The sequence below is a fragment of the Nomascus leucogenys genome, chromosome 13 (assembly GCF_006542625.1).
Source record: "Nomascus leucogenys isolate Asia chromosome 13, Asia_NLE_v1, whole genome shotgun sequence".
Classification (NCBI taxonomy): Eukaryota; Metazoa; Chordata; class Mammalia; order Primates; family Hylobatidae; genus Nomascus; species Nomascus leucogenys.
The window spans coordinates 15,114,720-15,138,912 of NC_044393.1; the positions used below are offsets into that span (position 1 = coordinate 15,114,720).

The following is a 24,193-nucleotide window of genomic DNA, read 5'->3' on the forward strand; positions in this document are numbered from 1 at the left end:
CGCATCTCACTCGGGAAACACATGTTGGAAGTACTAGGAAGCTGGAAGACAGGAGGTTGTTTTCAGGCCTGCTTCTGAGCAAATTGAAATCTCGGGCAGTTCATTCCACCCATCCAAGCTTCACTTTTCTCATCAAGGAAGGGGCTAACAATTGCCTGACCCACCTCTTAAAGTTGTGTCACTCTTACAAAATTACATTTCATGCCAGACAAGCAGGATGCTTACTTTGAGGCCACACAATTGTATAGTGTAAGGTAAATCCACATTTACTGTAGCACCCAATCAAAAATTGGCACCACCAGTATCTTAGGTCCTATGATTAACAGTACTCAGCTTGTAGGTAATGTAACCAAGTGTCCCAGTCTGATGAGATTAGGGGGTTTCTGAGACATGAGACTTTTAGTGCTAAAACCAGGAAGTCCTTGGCAAACCAGCCTGAGTTGGTCATCCTCTAAAAAAGGAGAGGTGGGGCAGGACTAGGTTAGAATTAGCCTTTTATTTCCAATCCTTCTTTAAAACTCTAAAAGTTTTAAAAGTCTTAATCTGAGCTGTGGCAAATTAAAGCATCAAAAGTCCAGTGGATGAGTGTCCCCAGGTGGAAATACCTGCACAGATCCTCGTCAGAGTCTGAATGACCATCCACCTGTGCTCAAAAGAACTTGTTGATGTTTCTAAAATGTTCAGGAAAATCTCTTTGAAAAAGACCTATATGACATAAAGACAAAGGAGGACACTAATTAACAGTTTCAACCAGGGCTCAAAACCTCCAAAGTCTTCAGCAGCCAACCCGATCGTGCAGTAAGTAAAGCACCCTGGGCAGAAGAGTGGAGTGCCCACCTGGCTGGGCAGCACTGGGATCCTGGCCTTGGTGGGGATGGCTGGCAGGGTGGGGCCCATCGGGGAGCTGCCAATTGGAAATGCAGGATCCATGCTGTGACTTTTTGGAGAAACCAGAAATCTGGATTTTCATGTAAAATAGGATTTCTCAATTTGGCAACTAATCTAAATGATTTTAAACAATTTACAGACCAAACAGATACGTTCAGGGGGCTGAGCCCAGCACACAGACCATATCCTTTGGTTAAAATGAAAGGCACATAAGATCTGGGGGCAGTAACTTTTTTTTTTTTTTTTTTAGATGGAGTCTTGCTCTGTTGCCCAGGCTGGAGTGCAGTGGCATGATCTCGGCTCACTGCAAGCTCCACCTCCCTGGTTCATGCCATTCTCCTGCCTCAGCCTCCCGAGTAGCTGGGACTACGGGCGCCCACCACCACGCCCGGCTAATTTTTTGTATTTTTAGTAGAGACGGGGTTTCACCGTGTTAGCCAGGATGTCTCGATCTGCTGACCTTGTGATCCGCCTGCCTCAGCCTCCCAAAGTGCTGGGATTACAGGCGTGAGCCACGGCGCCCAGCCTGGGGGCAGTAACTTTTTATAAAAAGATATTCGCTTACTCATTCAAAAAGTTCTGATTTACTGGGGTGCCAGCCGATGAATATGCCATCTACCCTCCCTGCACCTGCACACTCCTGAGTTCTGGGATGGTAAGATATGAAACATTTTCATGAACCATTTTCCTAATGCTTAGTGTAATATTAGCAGCATTCTCAATATTGAGTATTATTATTAATGACTAATAATAATAGTAAATAATCAAATGAAAAAACTTTGGAATCCGTACCTCTATCTGCATTTTCAAGTGCATTTTAAAGTTTGAAAGAAGAGTAAGAAAAATGGCAAGAGAGAGCTCAAAGACATCAGGCACTGAAGAGACGCCGTTTTTGGACAAGGCCACACAGAGATATTGCTTGATTGCATTGATGAACATCTCGTGAGTCCTGAATACGGGGCCAGCATTTTGCAACACGGAGAGGAGCAGCTGCAGGGAAACCACCTTGGAACGCAGCTCATGGGATCTGGCAAAGAAAACGAAAAACCACAACAGTGCTAAAAGAAAAAATGTCACACAGTATGTTTCTTGAGAAGGCCTTGCTCCTTTACCAGTGAGCAGAATTTTAAAGAATTAATAGCACCTAAATGTCAGGAGAATGAGGGCAGATGGCATGAGTTGGGTCCTTCTGGAATTGCAGGCCCTTTGAGAACAAGAGTTGCCAACTCCTCTTTGTCTTTCTCCATCACAAAGTAGAGAATACAGCAGGAGCAAAGTGTCAACTGATTCTGGAGAGCGAGTTCTGCAACTGTACTGCAAGAATCAACGACTTTACATCACTTGTGGGAGGCTGAGACACCTGGCTCACCCTGTCTTCACACACCATGAAGATGGTGCTCTTTATCCACCTACCTCACAGCCCTCCCTCCCCACTGTCCATCCCCGAGTTCAGGTATGGTAAGAAATGGTACATTTTCATGAACTACTTTCTTAACACTTATTTTTATTTTATTTATTTATTTATTTTTTTTGAGATGGAGTTTAGCTCTTTTTGTCCAGGCTGGAGTGCAATGGCACAAATCTCGGCTCACTGCAACCTCCGCCTCCTGGGTTCAAGCAATTCTCCTGCCTCAGCCTCCCGAGTAGCTGGGATTACAGGCGCCTGCCACCGTGCCCAGCTAATTTTTTGTATTTTTAGTAGAGATGGGGTTTCACCATGTTAGCCAGGATGGTCTTGATCTCTTGACCTCAGGATCCGCCTGCCTCGGCCTCCCAAAGTGCTGGGATTACAGGCGTGAGCCACTGCACCCGGCCTATTTTTATTTTTTAAAATTTATTGTTGCTCTGTTGCCCAGGCTAGAGTTCAGTGACATGATCTCGGCTCACTGCAACCTCTGCCTCTTGGGTTCAAGCGATTCTCTTGCCTCAGCTTCCCGAGTGGCTGGGATTACAGGCATGTACCAGCATACTCAGCTAATTTTTGTATTTTTAGTAGAAGTGGGGTTTCATCTTGTTGGCCAGGCTGGTGTCAAACTCCTGGCCTCAAGTGATCCACCCGCCTCGGCCTCCCAGAGTGCTGGGATTATAGGCGTGAGCCACTGCACCTGGCCTATTTTCCTAATACCTATCATAGTATTAGCAGCATTTGCAATAGATGAATTGAGGATTATTAATGACTAATGACAGGAACAATAGTGATAATTTATAAAGTACAAGGCCCCATGTTCAGGACAACACCGATATTTCATTTGAATCAATCCTGTAAGATCATTTTCTATATTCCCATTTTTCAGATGAGGCTTAGCAAGTCATATAGCCAAGGAGCTGCTCTCAAGTGGAGGATACAAGATCTAAATGCAGCTCTTTCTGGCTCTGAAGCCTCTGCTTTCCTCACTCCACAGCGCTGACATCCTTGTAGTAGTTTGTTTACTACAAAGAAATATTTGGCTTCCCTGTGTTGAATCTGGGGCTTACATCTGTATCGACGAAGCAGAGGTTTCCAACAGAACAGGGAACTGAGGTTTGCAGGCATCCTGTCCCTCCACACCCCACATCAAGAGATTCAATCCACTAGCTAGTAAAAATGTGTTTTTTATGTGTTCAGTAAACAGACTATTTTTTAGCATTCATATGCCAAGAAAAGCAAAACTGGGCAAAATCTTGGTTGGTGGGGATACAGAGACAACTCAATATGAAAGGACTCTAGAGACTGCATGAGTCTGAAAAGTTGTAAAACCGTTCCTGCACTTACACTGACAAAGAGACATGACACTGAAACTTCCTGGAACAAGGGGAGTGTGAAACACAGTACCATGTGCTGCTGGGTCATTGGATTGAAGATGGCCAAGAACTGCTGTCTGCTTACTTTGGGTCTGGAGGGCCTTCAGCAAGGGGTTTCATGGACAGCTTGCACAGGGAGCGGAACACAAGGAAGGCATCCTTCTGCAGAACGTGGGAGAACCTGGCAGCCACTTGATGTCCTTGTGCATCCAATTCCTAGGATTAGAAACAAACATTAGCTGGGTGTGGTGGCACGCACCTGTAGTCCCAGCTACTCTGGAGGCTGATGCAGGAGGATCCATTGAGCCGAGGAGGTCAAGGCTGCAGTAAGCCATGATGGCACCGCTGCACTCCAATCTGGGGAACATAGTGAGACCATATCTCAAAAAATAAAAAGGGAGAGGGCAAAACAAAAGCTAACTCTTACCAAAAATAAGAAATGTAATTATCTCATGGAAATTCAAATTCTTCTATTTAATAGAGAGATGAGGGATGTGGGGGAGGGGAGGATATGACAAAATAGGAGCCATTACAGCAATTCTACAACCTTGTTTCTTGTTCTTCAGAGTTGGTATGGGTGGTTTAAAATGAAAAATGATCAAAAGTTAAGCTGCAAAAAACCCAAAACTAATACAGGTAATTATATTAGCTTGGGTAAGAAAGGTATTTCTAAGAATACTATTGTAAGCCAGGTGCAATGAATGGCTCACGCCTGTGATCCCAACACTTTGGGAGGCCAAGGTGGGCAGATCAGTTCAGGTCAGGAGTTCCAGACCAACTTGGCCAACATGGTGAAACCTCATCTCTGCTATCCCAGCTTCTTGGGAGGCTAAGACAGGAGAATCGCTTGAACCTGGGAGGTAAAGGTTGCAGTGAGCCAAGATCGCGGCATTACACTCCAGCCTGGGTGACCAAAAAAAAAAAAAAAAAAAAGTAAAAAAAAGAATACTATTGCAACTATTGCACGATAAATGGGTAACGAAGGATAGGTATTACAAAATAAACTTTTTCTTTTTTTTTTTTTTTTTTGAGACGGAGTCTAGCTTTGTCGCCCAGGCTGGAGTGCAGTGGCGTGCTCTCGGCTCACTGCAAGCTCTGCCTCCCGGTTTCACGCCATTCTCCTGCCTCAGCCTCTCCGAGTAGCTGGGACTACAGGCGCCTGCCACTACGCCCGGCTAATTTTTTTGTATTTTTAGTAGAGACGGGGTTTCACCGTGGTCTCGATCTCCTGACCTCGTGATCCGCCCGCCTCGGCCTCCCAAAGTGCTGGGATTACAAGCGTGAGCCACCGCGCCCGGCCCTAAACTTTTTCTTAAAAGTTAAAAAAAAATAAACTTTTTTTTAAAAAAAGGTAAATTACATTTAAAAGCAAAACATAAAAATAAAATTTTTTGGCCAGGTGCGGTGGCTCACGCCTGTAATCCCAGCACTTTGGGAGGCTGAGGCGGGCAGATCACGAGGTCAGGAGATTGAGACCATACTGGCCAACATGGTGAAATCCCATCTCTACTAAAAATACAAAAAATTAGCCAGGCGTGGTGGCGGGCACCTATAGTCCCAGCTACTTGAGAGGCTGAGGCAGGAGAATGGCAAGAACCTGAGAGGCGGAGCTTGCAGTGAGCCAAGATTGCGCCACTGCCCTCCAGCCTGGGCAACAGAGCGAGACTCCATCTCAATAAAATAAAATAAAATTTAAAAAAAAACATATAATAAAGATTAATATCCCCCACATATAAAAGTTCTTGTAATTCATTATGGAAATATGAAAACCTTCCTCCCAAATGAAAAAAAACATGGATAAGCAATGTACCAATAAATGCAAATGATAAAGAAATCTAAATGACCTTATTACTCATCATTAGAGTAGGAGCTTTCTCCTATCAGACTAGCAAAGATTTGAATAAAGGCTACTGCCTAGTTTTAATGAGGGAATGGGAAAATGGGTATTGAGAGATTAAAGGTGGACAGGTATTCAAGTAGTACCTTCCCAGAAGACTGACTTGGTGTTAAATATCAAAAGCCTTAAAACTTCCAACTCTCACTCTCTTTCATTCATTTACTTATGAGACATGATCTTGCTACATTTATTTATTTATGAGATGGGGTCTCGCTATGTTCCCCTGGCTGGACTTCTGGGCTCAAGCGATCTTCCAGCCTCAGCCTCCTGAGTAGCTGGGAATACAGAAGCATGCTATTACACTCAGCTAAAACTTCCAACTCTTGAACCATCAATACTACTTGCAGGAATTTATACCTAAGAAAGAATTAAGAGTTATCTATAAGGATATTCATTATAGAACCATTTCCTATGATAAAACTGGAATAATCTAAAAACCCAATAAGGAATTGGTTAATAGATTACAGTGATCCATACAGAATTTTACATGGCCATTAAAAATTTTTGTTAGCTCTACATATACTGATAGGGGAAGATGCCCATCATATAGTGTTGAGTAAACGAAGCAAATTGCAGCTTAGCATATAACACGAGTCCCTTGTACAGATTTAAGCGTGTCCTCAAGGGAGGAAAAAACATTATTCTGGTTGGATACAGTGGCTCAAGCCTGTAAACCCAGCACTTTGGGAAGCTGAGGTGGGCAGATTGCTTGAGCCTAGTTCAAGATCACCCTGGGCAATATAGTGAGACCATGTCTCTACAAATAATAATAAAAAATTAGCCAGGTATGGTGGTGCATGCCTGTAGTCCCAGATACTCAGGGGGCTGAAGTGGCAGGATCATTTGAGCCCAGGAAGAGAAGGCTGCAGTGAGTCGAGATCACAACACTGCACTCTAACCTAGGTGACAGGTTTGAGACTCTGTCTCAAACAAACAAGAACAACAAACCCTTATTCTTTTTATGTATAAAGCACAGATATACATGTAGCATATGGATATCCAGTTTATTGCTGGCATTACAACTTAATGGGGGATGATGATTAGGAAAAAATGTCTACAAAGTTTTCTTGGAGGAAGGGGCAATAATGAAAAAGACTGAGAAACACTGGTAAAAAGACAAAGAAAGTGGGGTCTAGAGAGACACTCACATCATATTACTTCCTATTTTGAATGTTTATATTTAATTTTAAAGCAACTTTTAAGAGAACAGTGAGGCTATTTAAAAGTATAATGTGGCAGACATATCTATGGGCCTGAGAGAATGTTCATAATATAAACTCTTTAAACAGCAGATTGCAACACAGGATACATATTGTATTATTCTATTTAAGTGGAAAAATACGTGAGATGGAGAAAAATCTAGAAGGATATAAGTAAGATGTTAATAAGGGCAATCTATGGGTTATGGATGGCTTTCAATACAGTCATACTGACTTTTCAATACAGAGAAGGAAAGACAGGTAACTATATATTTTATTTTTCTATAATGAATATATACTATTTTGAGAGAGAAGAAAAGTGGCAAGAAATTTAAGTATTAGAAGTCTGAGTAAACAGGGTTTAATAATGATGTTATATACCAAGCAACATTAGCACATTCTAAGAACTGAACCTGCTAATACAAAGAATATCAGCCCAGGACTGTGTGACTAATAAATGAACAGGGCTTGATTATTTTAGTTGCTTCTTTTGAGAAAAGATTTAATTCTGCATCTTTTGAAAAAGTAAAAATGGCAATGAGTCCACAGAGGATGATCACCAACATACCAGATTATCTGCTGACGACAAGGACTGCCTGTCATCGGCTATCCCGTTGGTCTGTGAGTTTTCATCAACTCCTGGGGGAATAGCACATTCCTGGCACTCCAGTTCACCTAGAACTCTCTCAGGTTCTGCCAGACCATGCTTTTCCACTGCTTCTTAAAACACAAGTACAAAGTCATAGCCAAATTAGTATTGTACTTACCCTTAAGGGCTGCCTGACACCAAAAAGAAGTTATCTGTGAACCTCCCAGCTGTTGTTTTTTCCCCTTTTCCTGTGCCACCAGCCCATGACTGACATAATCCTGGAAAAGCCTTGGCCAAAGTGATGCTTAAGCTTTACGAGTGTTTATTATCCACAGCCCCACTGCCAGGGCCACAGCAACATACAATTCTCTCCAGATCAATGGTGCCTCCAGAACTGTGTAATGCAGCAGCCCGGCCCACCCCCATTCACTTTTGAAAAAGATTAGAAGCAGCTAAACATGAAAGGTACAGATTTTTTTAAAGTACCATTAATAAAGGAATTAGAGAAGAGCCAGTTATGACAGAAAACCTTAGTCACAGAGAAAGCATGTAAACCTGAGCTTCTTGGCAGCCATGTGAAAAAAGGGAAATAATTAAAATAAAGAATTAAATAGATTTCATCATTTAATGAAGGAAAGCATATCTGATGATCAGCAGAGCAATGAAACTCTAAGAAAAATTTATAATGTGGTTCTTTATGTAGATAAGGGACATGAAACAATGAGAACAATTTTCAATAATAGCTTCACAAAGCATATTTCATTCAATAAATATTTATCAAGCGCGTATTATGTACCAGGCTCTGCAGTAGCGGCTGGAGGACACAAAGTAAACAAGACAAACATCCATTATGTGATGACTTCTTGTATAGACACCAGAAACAAATCTAAAGGTATGAAATAAAATTTTTCTATTTTACAGGCATTTCTACAAGAAGTTAAATAAATAATAGAATATGTATATAGCTTTGTGGTACCTTAACAAAAAGATAGGGCTTAGAAAAGTGGCTTTCAAATCTTGATCTCTGTAAGAAATTAATTTATAAAATTGTATCCCGGTATAGACACGGGCACATAAGTAACGGAAACACATTTCATGAAACAATACTTAACATTATATATACACAGATACAGTCAGATCATTTGTACTCTGTTTCATTTTACTCTCATTTAAAAAAAAGCTGATGAAAACCCATTAAGATTTTGATTACTGGACAAATTCATAGTTTATTGGCATTGGAACAAAGTGTTCAACATACACCCACTGACCTGAGATTTTGGGTAGAAACAAAGAAAAAAGATCATCTAATAGTCATTCTGAGCCACACGAGTTTAATTCCACTGAAACCATACCATGAGGCACTTATGAATGAAGCCTAACAAAATAAAGCTTCCCTGTACACCTGATACCTGCTGACATGTGGACTGCCCCCTTGACACATCAATGGCTGGCCATGAAAACTCAGCTCCAATGGACATGGATCTCAGGGCTCCAGCCCACTCCTAGAAAAACCTGGACATCCCTTAATCCACAAGGGATATGGAACGGCCCTCGGCATCTCTATGCGGAGCATCTAAGCCTAACACAGTCAGACTATGTGTCTTTTTTTTGAGATGGAGTCTCGCTCTGTCACCCAGGCTGAAGTGCAGTGGTGCGTTCTCGGCTCACTGCAACCTCCACCATTCAGGTTCAAGCAATTCTCCCGCCTCAGCCTCCCGAATAGCTGGGACTACAGGCGTGCGCCACCATGCCCGGCTACTTTTTGTATTTTTAGTAGACAGGGTTTCACCATATTGGCCAGGCTGGTCTCGAACTCCTGACCTTGTGATCCACCCACCTTGGCCTCCCAAAGTGCTGGGATTACAGGCGTGAGCCACCGCGCCTGGCCCAGACTATGTTTCTTAAACCCAACCCAAATGAGACTAAAATCAGTCAGTAAAAACAAGTCATTTTTGAATCCCATATAAAAGATGGGCAGACGTGGGAAGATTCAGTTTCCATGAGCTCCACGAGTTCTTAAGGCAGGGAAGAGGAAACTCCACCACTAAAATATTTTGCTGAGGACTTTTTGGAGGAATGAGGGAAGAGGAAAGGCTGGGTTGTCCTTGGTTCTTACCTTTAATGGCAGATGTGACTACATCTTCCAAGATGTCCTTCACCACCTCCTGGGCTCCGTCATCAGTCCCTACACACACATCCAAATATACAAAACACACGTGGGCATTTTCAGGAAAAACAAAGGAAGAGAGGAAAAGGAGATTATGGGGAGTTACATTTCAGAAGGCAAAGGGTGCAAATAAGTTCTCCCCAAGGCCAAATCTGATTGTGCCAATGGAGGACAACTTCCTTGAAATCTGGAAACTTAGGCAGCATCTGTTCTGCTTTTGAGGTTCCCTTTGTGGAACACTAAAACCCCACTGGCTTATACTACTCTCTTCCTTCCTAAGTCCCAGTGGCTCGGCCCAGGGCCCTCCCCACCACCCCCAAATTGGAGGCAGGAGCTCGATTTTATCCAGCTAGGGTTCCTGGCAGAACAAATGGAGCTTTCTCTTGTGCCTTAGCCTCGGGGACCAACGAGTCTTGGTAAATGACATGCCTTCTGCTGCTTTGCCTTCCCACACTGTAAACCCAGAATCTGGCATGAGATTTCCAATGTGATAGTTAAGGATTTATTAAACTTTTATGAAATTATTCTGTAAAATGTTAACTGTTTAAGTAGAAGAGGTTCAGTATCTCTTACCCCACCCCCCCCCACCCCCCCAGAAAACTAGTTCTGGGAAAGAGCTTATATAAAGTAAACAGTTCTTGACCAGATGTTTAGAAGTAAACATTACTTTTTTTTTTTTTTTTTTTTTTGAGACAGAGTTTTGCTCTCTTGCCCAGGCTGAAGTGCAATGGCACCATCCCAGCTTACTGCAACCTCCGCCTCCTTGGTTCAAGCAATCCTCCCACCTCCTCACCACGCCTGGCTAATTTTTGTAGTTTTAGTAGAGATGAGGTTTCTCTATGTTGCCTAGGGTGGTCTTGAACTCCTGAGTTCAAGTGATCCACCCACCTCGGCATCGCAAAGTGCTGGGATTACAAGCATGAGCCATTGTACCTGGCCTAACATTACTCATTTATAAAACATCACGTTGACCAAAAAAGCCATCACCTTAAAAAAGCAAAACCAAAATAATCCTTTGACTGTGTATTAATGAGAATTTTCAACCCAGCCACCATTTTTATGAGTTCTATGCTTGATCTATAAGGTCCTGAAGGGCAGTGCTAAGTATTTTCATTTCCACTGGGCACTTAACACCCTGGAACTATCTGTGTGGCAAAGTAAATTCGTGTGGGAAATACTGATGTTATAAGCTTTTCCTAGAAGGCAAAGGGAACTTGAAATTAGAAAACCCCAGAAACAGTCACAATTGTTAAACTCACTTCTTCATCTAAAAAGGATGATTTAGACTAGATCACTGTTACTCAAACTTTAGTCATTCTCAAACCACCTTCATAACTTTTGCCACATTCATGCACCACTATAATATTATATATTATTATGTATTTTAAATATACTGTTACGCACCACATAACAACTTTTGGTCAATGAGGCACCACATATACAATAGTGGTCCAGGAAGATTACAAATGGAGCTGAAAAATTCCTATTGCCTAGTGACATCATAGCTGTGATTATGTCACAGAACAACTTATTACTTATATTTGTGGTGATGCTGGTGTGAACAAACCTACTGTGCTACCAGTCATATAAAAGAATAGCACATGCAATTCTGTATAGTACATAATAATTGGTAATAAACCACTATGTTATTAGTTTATTATTTATTTTTTATTTATTATTTGAGACGGAGTTTCACTCTTGTTGCCCAGGCTGGAGTGCAATGGAGCAATCCCAGCTCACTACAGCCTCCGCCTCCCAGGTTCAAGCAATTCTCCTGCCTCAGCCTCCTGAGTAGCTGGGATTACAGGCATGAGCCACCACGCCCAGCTAATTTTTTGTATTTTTAGTAGAGATAGGGTTTCTCCATGTTGGTCAGGCTGGTCTTGAACTCCCAGCCTCAGGTGATCCATCCACCTCGGCCTCCCAAAGTGCTGGGATTACAGGCGTGAGCCACCGCGCCTGGCTAGTTTATGTATTTATTATAATATACTTTTTTTTTTTTTGAGAGAGTCTCACTCTGTTGCCCAGGTTGGAGTGCAGTGACACGATCTTGGCTCACTGCAACCTCCGCCTCCCAGGTTCAAGCGATTCTCCAGCCTCAGCCTCCTGAGTAACTGGGATTATAGGCGTCTGCCACCACATCCAGCTAATTTTTGTATTTTTAGTAGAGACGGGGTTTTGCCATGTTGGCCAGGCTGGCCTCGAACTCTTGACCTCAAATGATCTGCCTGCCTCAGCCTCCCAAAGTGTTGGGATTACAGGTGTGAGCCACTGTGCTCAGCCTATACTATACTCTTTATTGTCATTGCCTTCTACTTATTTAAAAAAGAAAAAGTTAACGGTAAAAAAGTCTTAGGCAGGTTCAGGAGGCATTCCTGAAGAAAGTATTGTTATTATAGGAGATACCAACTCCATGTGTGTTATTGCCCCTGAAGACCTTCCAGGGGACAAGATGTGGAGGTGGAAGACAAGTGATATGAATCATCCTGACCCTGTGCAGGCCTAGGCTAATCTGTGTGTTTTGTGGCTTAGTTTTTAACAAAAATATTTTTAGTTTTAAAAACCTAAAAATTTAAGAAATAGAAAAAAAAATGTATAGAGTAAGAATATAAAGAAAACTGGAAACCATCATTCTCAGTAAACTATCACAAGGACAAAAAACCAAACACCACATGTTCTCACTCATAGGTGGGAATTGAACAATGAGAACACATGGACACAGGAAGGGGAACATCACACTCCGGGGACTGTTGTGGGGTGGGGGGAGGGGGGAGGGACAGCATTAGGAGATATACCTAATGCTAAATGACGAGTTATTGGGTGCAGCAAACCAACATGGCACATGGATACATATGTAACAAACCTGCACATTGTGCGAATGTACCCTAAAACCTAAAGTATAGTTAAAAAAAAAAAATGCAAAAAAAAAAAGAATATAAAGAAAAAATATTTTTGTGCATCTGTACCATGTGTTTGTTTTAAACTAGGTGCTATTACAAGAGCCAAAAAGTTAAAAAAAATTTATAAAGTAAAAATGTTACAGTAAGCTAAAATTAATTATTGAATAAAGAAAATTATTATTATTATTATTATTATTATTATATTTTGAGACGGAGTCTCACTCTGTCACCAGGCTCGAGTGCAGTGGCACAATCTTGGCTCGCTGCAACCTCCGCCTCCCGGGTTCAAGCGATTCTCCTGCCTCAGCCTCCTGAGTAGCTGGGACTACAGGTGTGCACCACCATGCCCAGCTAACTTTTGTATTTTTAGTAGAGACGGGGTTTCACTATGTTGGCCAGGATGGTCTCGATCTGCTGACCTCAGGTGATCCGCCTGCCTCGGCCTCCCAAAATGCTGGGATTACAGGCATGAGCCACCGCGCCCAGCCAGAAAATTAATTTTATAGGCTGGGCACAGTGGCTCATGCCTGTAATCCCAGCACTTTGGGAGGCCAAGGCGAGTGGATCACCTGAGGTCAGGAGTTCGAGACCAGCCTGGTCAACAACAGAAACCCAGTCTCTACCAAAAATACAAAAATTAGCCAGGTGTGGTAGCAGGCACCTGTAATCCCAGCTACTCGGGAGGCTGAGGCAGGAGAATCACTTGAACCTGGGAGGTGGAGGTTGCGGTGAGTGGAGATCGTGTCACTGCACTTCAGCCTAGGCGACAGGAGCAAAACTCCGTCTCAAAAAAAAAAAAAAGAAAATTATTTTTATAAATTTAGGGTAGCCTAAGTGTACAGTGTTTATAGAGCCTGCAGTGGCATATGGTCATGTCCCAGGCCTTCACATTCCCTCACTGCTCACTCACTGACTGACTCACTAGAGTAACTTCCAGTCCTGCAAGCTCCATCCATGGTAAGTGCCCTAAACAGGTATATCAGTTTTTACCTTTTGTACTGCACTGTGACTGTACTTTTTCAAATACTTACCATTGTGTTACCAATGCGTACAGTATTCAATACAGTAACATGGTGTACAGGTTTATAGCCTAGGAGCAATAGGCTATACCATATGGCCCATACCAACAAGCTATACATATGGTATGTAGTAGGCTATGCCATCTAGGTTTGCGTAAGTATACCCATGATATTCTTTCACACAATAGTGAAACTGCCTATGACTCATTTCTCAGAACGTATCCCTGTTGTTAAGCAATGCATGACTGCAAGTATTTACTAGTGCTCTTTAACTCACTTAAGCAATAAAATTCACAAAATAACAGTTTTTATACATTAGTTATATTTTCTGAATGCATATTAAAATAAATAACCATTAAAATATAAAACGTTCTGGTGGGGCATGGCGGCTCATGCCTGTAATCCCAGCACTTTGGGAGGCTGAGGTGGGGAGGATCACTTGAACTCAAGAGTTTGAGACTAGCTTGGACAACACAGCAAAACCCCATCTCTACAAGAAGTATAAAAATTAGCAGGGCGCACCTGTAGTCCCAGCTCCTCGGGAGGCTGAGTCAGGAGGATCACTTGAGCCTGAGAGGCAGAGGTTGCAGTGATTTGAGATTGCACCACTGCACTCCAGCCTGGGTGACAGAGTGAGACCCTGTCTCAAAATGGAAGGAAGGAAGGAGGGAAGGAGGGAAAGAGGGAGGGAGGGGAGGAAGGAGGGAGGGAGGGAGGGAGGGAGGGAGGGAAGGAGGGAAGGAATGAGGGAGGGAAAGAGGGAGGGAGGAAAGGAGGGAAGGAAGGAGGGAGGGAGGAAAGGAAGGAGGGAGGGAGTGAGGGAGGGAGGGAAGGAGGGAAGGAGAAAGAGAGGAAGAGGGAAGGAAGGAGGGAGGGAGGGAGGGAAGGAAGAAGGGAGGGAGGGAGGGAGGAAAGAGAAGGAAGGAGAAAAGGAAGAAGGGAAGGAAGGAGGGAAGGAGGGAAGAAAGGAGGGAGGGAAGGAGGGAAGAAAGGAGGGAGGGAGGGAAGAAGGGAGGGAGGGAAGGAGGGAGGGAGGGAAGGAGGGAGGAAGGGAAGGAGGGAGGGAGGGAGGGAGGGAAGGAAGGAGGGAGGGAGGGAGGGAAGGAAAGAGGGAAGGAAGGGTTCACTTATCATGACATCTCACCTCTTGTAATTTGGTAAACATATAACTAGATATTTCCAAGTTCCTTTCCAGTCCCAACCTTCTCTGACGCTATGATATTAATAAAATTATGGTGACAGTTTCCAATCTGTATCATACATTCCAAAGTACACAGCACCTCATTTACATTCAACACCCAAGAAATATCAATTCATTTTATCAGAGAAGCTACAGCCTCAGTGAGTTAGACCAGAGGCTATGGAGTGGTGACTGGCAAGTACCTCTGCCTGTACATATGTATTGCTTAGCCTATGTGCTGCTTTTTAAAACTTTTGAATTAGCTGCCAACATTTAAAAACCAGGAGACTACTCACAAAAACCAGAATGGGCTTCTATTTAGAAAACCCAACTATGTGGCAATACTGGGCCACAACTGGCTGGAACCAGGTGAAGCTGCCCTCTTCAGCCAGGGCATGAACTCAGCTGATACCCTGTTGCCTCAGTCCTCGCCACTCCCAATCGACTCCCTTCCCTTGGGGCCAAATGCGAGGCACCATCACACTTGGACCACTGTTGTTACTACACAGTAAGCAGGAAAGTAACATGTCTGTCAAGAGTAGAGAAAATGGGAAGCTGACTGGGCAGGGTGTTTTAAGAACATCAGAGAAGGCTGGGCACAGTGGCTCACGCCTGTAATCCCAGCACTTTGGGAGGCCGAGGTAGGCGGATCATGAAGTCAGGAGATCGAGACCATCCTGGCTAGCGTGGTGAAACACCATCTCTACTAAAAATACAAAAAAAAAAAAAATTAGCCAGGCGTAGTGGCAGGCGCCTGTGGTCCCAGCTACTCAGGAGGCTGAGGCAGGAGAATGGCGTGAACCCAGGAGGCAGAGCTTGCAGTGAGCCGAGATTGCGCCACTGCACTCCAGCCTGGGCGACAGAGCGAGACTCCATCTAAAAAAAAAAAAAGAACATCAGAGAAAAAATGTTCTCTTATAGAAGTGAATTCAGCATGATGAATAACAGTGAGGGCTCTGGAGCCTGCATGCCTGGTCCAGGTCCCGGCTCTGCCGCTTCCCACTGTGGAGACTTAAGTTACTTAACCTCCCCAAGCCTGTTTCCTTACCAGTAAACAAAGCCCTGTGAGAACAATACACATAAAGCATTTAAAACAGTGCCTGAAAAAAGTGAGCTCTCAAATGCTACTTTTTATTAGGCCTGTGTGTTTATATGTAGGTGCTTGTGTGAAGACATTTATGATGTCCTCATGATAGAAGCCTGCTCATTTCTATCACCTGCCTGGCCCTGCAGACTAAATCCATAATGAAAATTTCCAACGAATCACACTGCAAGTAGTTCCAGTTAGTTAAAACCTTCACTATCTTTCATTCCTAAGGAGAAAAACAAAATTCAACGTCAGCATGGATCTCCTCTTTCCCTCAATCCGGTTTTTCCATTTAAACAACATCAAGAGCAACATTTTTGGGAGGGATAGAGTATATAACTCATATTCCTTAATAGGCAGGATCCATAATAGTACTTAGGCAAAATCAAAACATTCTCAGGCCAGGAAGAGCTAAGGAGAGTCAGAAAGCCCGAACACCGGCAGAAGATTCCTGAAGAGGGAGCTGCTAAGGAAAAATCCCAATAGAGGCCCCAAAGCAGGAAGACTCCACCCAGTAACCATGGACTGCTTCCCTTGCTGACATGACAGCCTTGGATAGGTCTCAGAAGAGGCTTTTCTGGATGTTGTGATAACCAATACTAAGTCCGTTGTATCTAAGTTTCAAGCATGCTGTGAAAGTGTTTGATAATTAAACCAAATCAAACCTTTGAGAGGTACAAAGAATCTACTTAAAAAACACTGGTTCTGCTGGTTCCCTGGGATATCACCACCATTACTGATTAGGAACCAGACCCTATCTGTTTCAGTCTCTGTCCCAAAGCAAAATAAGAGGGCCACCTTGAATAGGTTCACATAGGAGAAACCTTGCTGCCATTCCCTCCCTAGCCAGCTGGAGAACACTCTGTGGCAGGCACTGCCAGTTCCCTAACTCATATCCTTCCTAACAGATCCTGAATTTTGTTTTGGGAGGGAATGTGCCTACATTTCTCAGCCTTTCTTGCAGAAAGGGTGATCATGTGATGAAGTTATAGCCAATGAGGGGTAAGCATAAGTTATCAGGGGTGGTAACAAGCTCCAGAAGACTCCTCTTCAGAAGGGGGGCAACTCAGCTGGCAGAGTTCTTTAGTCCTATCTCTTCCTCTTTCTTCCTACCTGGAACAAAATGACAGGATCCTGAGCCATAAGATGACCCTAGGGATAGAAGTCACATGCTAAGAATAATGGGGAAAAAATGGGAGGAGTCTGAGATAAGGCCTCCCCACATCCCTGTTCTCTGTCCAGTTAAATAGGGAGCATGGGGGATGGTGGGGCGGTAAGATTCATTCAATCAACAAACTGAGTGTCTATGTGTCCAGCACAGTTCCAGGCATTTGGAACATATCCCCGTCTAAAACAAAGATCCTGGTTGGGCGTGGTGGCTCACACCTGTAATCCCATCACTTTGGGAGGCCGAGACGGATGGATCACCTGAGGTCAGGAGTTCGAGACCAGCCTGGCCAACATGGTGAAACTCCGTTTCTACTAAAAAATACAAAATTAGCCAGACGTGGTGGTGTGAGCCTGTGGTCCCAGCTATTTGGGAAGCTGAGGCAGGGAATCGCTTGAACCTGGGAGGCAGAGGTTGCAGTGAGCCAAGATCTCACCACTGCACTACAGCCTGGGCAAGAAAGCGAGGTTCATTCTCAAAAAAAAAAAAAAAAAAAAAAAAAAAGAAAGATGCAAAAGGTGAGCTAAGAAATCCACAAACACATAGGTAATTCTACACAGTATCTGTAAAAATGTACACACACTGATGTCTGATGCTGGGAGTTAAAAGTCAGAATCCTAAAAACAAACTTTAACTCCTGGCCTCAAGTGGTCCGCCTGCCTTGGCCTCCCAAAGTGCTGGGATTGTAGGCGTGAGCCACCACAGATGTTCAGTTCTATTGGTGAATTCTCTTCATCTACACAAATAACATGGGAGGCAAATTATCCCAAGAAGGCTGTGGGGGGGATTCCCAGTTAATTAAATTGGAAAACATTATGTTGAATGCCGAGTCAGCAGTACAGTAAGTGTCCAGTTAGGGTTGGCCGTGTGATGGTGATTACTACAGGACAGTCTGTGGGAGAGCCCCACGGTTGTGTCCAACATCCACGCACTTTAGTAATATGTAAAAATAATAGCCACAGAGGCACTGGAGTTCAGGCCTTTCACTGGGCCTTGATGCCTGGACTCCACCCCTGGGTACGTGTCTCCCTTGTTCAACTCCCTCTTCCGGAGGACTGTTCTTTCTTTAGAGCCTAGTCCTGAGAACTGGAAGTCATTTGCTCCTTTAAGATTAATTGACTGAATTAGAGATGGGGTGTTTATTTATTTAGAGACAGGGTCTTGTTTTGCTGCCCAGGCTATTCACAGACACACTGCAGCCTCAAACTCCTGGCCTCAAGTGATCCTCTTGCCTCAACCTCCCAAGTAACTGGGAATACAGGTGTGTGCCATGGCACCCAGCCCACTTGCTCTTTTTAAAGGTAACAGCACACCTCCATTCTGACACACTATTTGCAGGTCTGGGGTTTGCTTCTCCCAGGCAATCTGATTCCCATGTTTCTGGGAAAGCCTCATAGGATGCACCAAGTATTGGCCACAAAATCCACAGCAACATGCTAACTGCAAATTATTTTCTCTTTGTTACAGCAGAACTTCAAGTTACTGTGTTTCTACAAAACTATATTCTAGCAATAACGTTTTTTCCCCATTCATTCAAAAAATGTATTTGCTCAATGTCTGCTGCGTGTGCCAGGCACCATTCTAGGTGTTGGGAATATGGTGGTGAGCAGGGCAGCCTAGGCTTTAGTCCAGGAACAAGTGAACATAACCCTTCAGTAATTTCAGGTATTGTTAAGTACTATGGAAAAAAATTAAAGATAATGGGACAGACATGATGAGGAGCTACAGATGTTGATCAGGGAAGCCTCTCTCAGTCTGAACTGAGAGACCTGAAGATACAGGGGGTTCAGAGGCAGGGAAGGGACAGTAAGTGCAAAGGCACTGAGGGAGAAACAAACGCAGCGTTTCAACAACCAGAAAGGGCATCTGTGCATTGTGTAGCAAAAAAGAGAAAGAGAGGTATAAGCTATGAGGACAGGGCATGGATTTCAGTCAGAATGGCACAGGATGGGGAATTACCAAAGGGGTTTGAGCAGGGGTCATGTTCTAATTCACGCTTTTAAGAGATCACTTTGGCTGCTGTACAGAAAATGGGCTAAAGTGGAAGCACTTTTATGCAGCTCAGAGAGACTTGGTTTTACATCTGCACAGCTATGCTTATTACAGTGTATTTAAATATTAATATTTATTGACTGATCACAGCTTAATAAGGGTTACAGTAAAAACCTGGTCCTTTCCCTAGACAGTTACAAAGGCAAAGATGATAACAGATACAGAGGGTAGGCCGGGGGATTCTGAGCACCTTCCTTAGGACTCTCGACAGCAGGAGTAAGTAGAAGGCAACTCCGTGCTCACCCTGAGACAAACATCATTCTTGGTGGCAACTTTTTCTTTTGTGCTTTCCTTGAGTAAATGAATACCGAACAACATTCCAGCAACAACACTTGGTCTGTTCTCATGTACATCAAACAGTCTGGTAAATTATAAAGGAATAAAACCTGCTCAAATATGTGCACTCCAGTAGGGAACATACTACCAACAGAAATCATTATCAGTAATGTGGCTGAAGAAGAAATGAGATCAGTTATGAAGACAGGTCAGATATTTTGTATAGAACAACCTGCTTGAGTGAAGAAGCATTTGACAGAATCACTTGGGAAAGGAAATTCCTGAAAAAATACCAATTTTGGATCTGGTTCCTACAAACTGCCCAGGGAGAGATATGAACAGTCAGAAGTATCATCTTATAACAACTCAATCCAATATTTCATTTCATTTACTTTAAGAATATAATCAGGTGTGGATTAGTCTCTCACTTAAAAACTCAACAAAAACAAGTGATGTACATGGTCACCAGGAGAAGAAAACAAAGCTATCTGTCCATCTGTCTATCCGTCCATCCACCTGCTACCTTCTGGCTCCTTCCGTGGATATCTAGGAGTGGCTACTGCTGGGCACTGGGCAAGGCATGGAGATCCAGTGTAGACATGAGAATCTAAGCCCTTGTCCTCCTGTGGACACTGAGTGACTAATCACCCAATCAATTAACTACTGAAAGATAAGTGTCCCAACCTGAACCTGTTGCAGTGAGGCTGACATGAAGAAGTAGCAGCTAGATACATCCCAGTACTATTTAGAGAAAACAGCACAGCTGACAACGGGACATTTGACATCATGCCTCGCTGGTTGTGCTCCCTAAGAGAAAAGCAAAGGGAAAGGCCCAGAAAGAGATAAGCTGTTATAAGAGGTTTCCTTCAGATGTTATGACATACACTTCTTCTGCCCCTCACACAGGCTGATTCCCTCTCACACTTGGAAAAACAGCCATACCGTATCAGCCCGTACCTGACAGTGATGAGCCTCTTTCTCTGGGCGCGTCTCCATTTTCTGTGCTTACTTTTCCAGAATCACTCCTGGCATGTTCACCGTTGGTTAAATCTGTTTTTTCGGGAGTTGTTGGTTTGCTCTGTGCCTGACTGTGCTTCAAACGAATGAACTTTGGGGATACTGCTGCAGCTTGGATCACAGGGGACTGGGGTTTTGACTGGATTGGTTTTTCCAGTTCTCTGGCCTCCTGCAACTAAAAGGCAACAAAAGGGGGATACAGCATTTTGGTAAGGAAGAAAAATTATGCCAGCCTATTACTTAAAAAATTTCTTGGGCTGGGCGCGGTGGTTAACGCCTATAATTTCAGCACTTTGGAAGGCTGAGGCAGCAGGAATTCTTGAGCCCAGGAGTTCGAGACCAACCTGGGCAACATGGTGAAACTCTGTCTCTATAGAAAATAAAAAAATTAGTTGGGTGTGGTGGCACATGCCTGTAGTCCCAGCTACTTGGGAGGCTGAGGTGGGAAGATTGCTTGAGCTGGGAAGGTCAAGCCTGCAGTGAGCCATGATCATGTCACTGCGCTCCAGCTTGGGCAACAGAACAAGACCCTCTCTCCAAAAAAAAAAAAAAAAAAAAAAAAAGAAAGAAAGAAAGAAAGAAAGAAAAATTCCAGCCAGAAGGATAACACATTTAAAAGGAAATAAATTCCTTTGACAGTCTCCAAACAAATTCTGAACACCAATTTCAAAACCCGTTAGTTTCTCTGATTTTTAAAGCAAGAACAAAAGCACAGTACAGAGAATCCACAGAAAGAAGGGGAAACTTTAAGATGCTAGTGAATCTTCATAGGCACCAAGGTCACACATGATAGACTTCAGAGAGCAATGATGTCCTGCCCCTAGCACGTAAATGCTGTCACTCACCACTTGGTTTTCCATGCGGGTGAAAATGACGTTCAGCATCTGAGTAAGGGTAGCCTTGGCAGTGGTTTGATTGATGAGATTTTTGCTGGCCAAATAGATATTGTAACATGTTCTCACTGTCTGCAGGATAGTACCCTCATGAATTTCAATGTGTGGGGAAGTCACTGCGGTCAGAAGAGCCTAAAATAGAAATCCACAACCTTCATCATCAGGAATGCACATCACCTTCCTGCCCTCCTATGGCCACACTTTTCTAGAGGGTCTGGTTTTGTTTTTCTTTTCTGTGTGCTTTTTTTAAATAAATTGTAAGATGGCTCTGCAAATTAAACTAGGTGATTATTATGAAGAGCCAACTCCTACGGCTGTTAGTTGAAAAACAATGAACAGTTCTATGAAATCCAAATCACTTGAAACAATTAAATTGTGTTGAAGCAGGCTTTCTACTGGCTCACTTTTTAAAAAGCCAAACTTCCAGCCAGGCAGGGTGGCTCACTTGAGGTCAGGAGTTCAAGACCAGCCTGGCCAACATGGTAAAACCCCATCTCCATTAAAAATATAAAAATAATCCACGAGTGGTGGTGCACACCTGTAGTCCCAGCTACTCGGGAGGATGAGGAACAAGAATTGCTTGAACCTATGAGGTGGAGTTTGCAGCGAGCCGAGACTGCACCACTGCACTCCAGCTTAGGTGACAGAGCAAAACTATGTCTCAAAAAAAAAAAAAAAAAGCCAAACTTCTGAATTTTAATACTGATTGAAAAACCTACAATGAATAATACAGACAATTATCTCATGACATATAACACTCCAACGTGATCCCACCCAGATTAATCAGAAAATATACATTTTGATGGTGGTCAGTTTCCCAATTCCCTGGTGGGTTTTCAAAGGAGCTTTAAGAAAGGTTTATCTAGCATGGAGCCCTCCCCTCATAATGTTAATACTTTCAGGACTTAATATTTGGATCCTTGGCTACACCCGTCCTGATCCTGTTCTCAGAGAAGCAGATGGTACTATCCATGCCAAACCATTCCTGGCAGCAGAAATCGAACAGGGAAGTAGGACAGAGGCAAGTCAGAGATAAGAATATCAACAAAGACCCACTGAGAAACCCAGACTGGGAATTCAGGGTTAACCAGAGGATTTCAAGACAATTTAATTCACAAGAAGTTTACATTGTTATTAGCTGAACAGTTTACTTTGAAAACACACCTGGTTCCATTTTTTCTTGTCTCAGTCCATGCTAATAAATTCTGACGCCTAACAAAAGATCTAAGTGATGCTTAAATCTTTCTGTTCCACCTCAGCACCACCTGAGACAACTAACACATGGTAAATTAGAAATCCAGATTCCCACAGGGACATGCTTTCTAATTTAAAAACCAGACAGGCAAACAAATAGGCATACTTTAATTATTTGTAATTGAACCCCTTCATCAGTCTGAGGGCCCTGAAAACAATTGCAAATGGTTTCAACAATTCTGTCGATCAGCCGCTTCCCAGGGGCTCCACTGTCGGGGGCGTTGCCAGTGATGTGCCCATATGCGATGAGTTTCTAAAGACAGAAAAAACAGAGATTATGAATTTCTGCTTGGCCAGGACTGAGGCCTTCGTGGCAGCCCACAAGAGCAAAAGACAGGCACTTCCAGTTCCTACAGAGTCCTCTGCTCCCCAGGAGCCAGGCAGGCATAACCACTCTGTGACTGCAACCTTCGTCCTGTCACCTGACAGCAAAAGATGCCTGCAATGGTGATACAATGTCCGATGAAAAATGCAAGGTATAGAACCCTCCCCAGTACACAACCATCTCTGCAAGCCTGAGGAATTAATAGCTACACATACTCAAGACAGAGAGATGATTAGTGGTTGTCTAGAGTTAGGGGGGCGGCGTAGGGAGACATAGGGAGTGATCATCAATGATAACATAAAAATGGCCTAAAGTTAGGTTGTGGTAATGGTTGCACAACTCTGTCAATAAACTAAAAATCACGAAATTGTGTGTGTGTGTGTGTGTGTGTGTGTACATATATATATATATATATATATATTTTTTTTTTTTTTTTTTTTTTTTTTTGAGACAGGGTCTCACTCTGTTACCTAGGCTGGAATGAAGAGGTACGGTCATGGCTCACTGATGCCTCCACCTCCCAGGCTCAAGCAATCCTCCTACCTCAGCCTCTTGAGTAGCTGGGACCACAGGCACATGCCACCAAGCTAGCCTAATTTTTTATTCTTTGTAGAGATGGGGTCTTGCTATGTTGCTCAGATTGGTCCCGAACTCTTGGGCTCAAGTGATCCTCCTGCCTGTAATCTCAAAGTGTTGGGATTACAGATGTGAGCCACCAAGCCTGGCTTGAATTACACTTTAAATGGATGAATTGTATGCATGTTAATTTTATCTCAAAAAGCTGTTAAAATTTATATATATATATATGAATATGTATTTTCTTTCAATGGAAAGATATCTAAGAAACTAATAACGTGGTTGCTTGAGGGAGGAGAACTAAGTAGCTGTGAGCTGGGGTGGGACTAAGACACTCTGTAGCATATCTTTTCATTTTTTTTAAATGTTGAATCCTGTCAGTGTATTTTCTATCCCAAAAATTAATGTAAAAACTTCATCTGCATAAAAATAACTGCATTTCACACCTACATCAATAGTAGTGTGTGTCACCCACGAGCAGCTGCTTGGAACCTGCCCTCTCTGAGAGGTTATAGATTGGTCTGTGCCACCTCACTCACAACCGGGACGTCAGCATGGAGGACAGAGCTGGAAGGAACCTCAAAGGTCAGCGGCAGGATGATTTCTAAGCCTGGCTGAGAAACAAAATCACCTGAGGGAGCTCACTAAAAACACAGGTTCCTGGACTCCGACCCAGACCTACTGAGGCAGAACTTCCAGGTGGAGCCCAGGAATCAGTGTTTTTCTCCAAGCTATCCAGGTTGTATTGATGGTTGATCAGATAAAAGAATCACGCATCTGGCACATATACATGTGAACTCTAAGGCATTCTCTGCCTCCAGTGACTTGGTGAAGACTCCTAAAACTGCTGTTCTGTTCTTTCCCCTTTTTGGCTTCTACTGGTCACATGCTTCTGCCCACACCAGGTGGACTCAGGTTCCTGAGG

General features: G+C 43.3%; 1 protein-coding gene across 2 annotated transcripts in view; it reads right to left on the reverse strand.

The window, feature by feature from the left end:
• The window catches only part of ARFGEF2 (ADP ribosylation factor guanine nucleotide exchange factor 2), a 114,609-nt gene that overhangs the window by 63,442 nt on the left and 26,974 nt on the right, over nucleotides 1-24,193 (reverse strand). The window contains exons 4-11 of one of the 2 annotated variants that reach the window (XM_003252908.3): nucleotides 22,474-22,620; nucleotides 21,066-21,245; nucleotides 20,161-20,395; nucleotides 9,471-9,539; nucleotides 7,334-7,485; nucleotides 3,755-3,885; nucleotides 1,681-1,915; nucleotides 606-705 (exon numbers count right to left, since the gene is read on the reverse strand). In XM_003252908.3, coding sequence (XP_003252956.1) covers nucleotides 606-705; nucleotides 1,681-1,915; nucleotides 3,755-3,885; nucleotides 7,334-7,485; nucleotides 9,471-9,539; nucleotides 20,161-20,395; nucleotides 21,066-21,245; nucleotides 22,474-22,620 — 1,249 coding nt within the window. The remainder of the gene's footprint in view (nucleotides 1-605; nucleotides 706-1,680; nucleotides 1,916-3,754; nucleotides 3,886-7,333; nucleotides 7,486-9,470; nucleotides 9,540-20,160; nucleotides 20,396-21,065; nucleotides 21,246-22,473; nucleotides 22,621-24,193) is intronic. The other variant, XM_030825512.1, reaches the window with a different exon arrangement.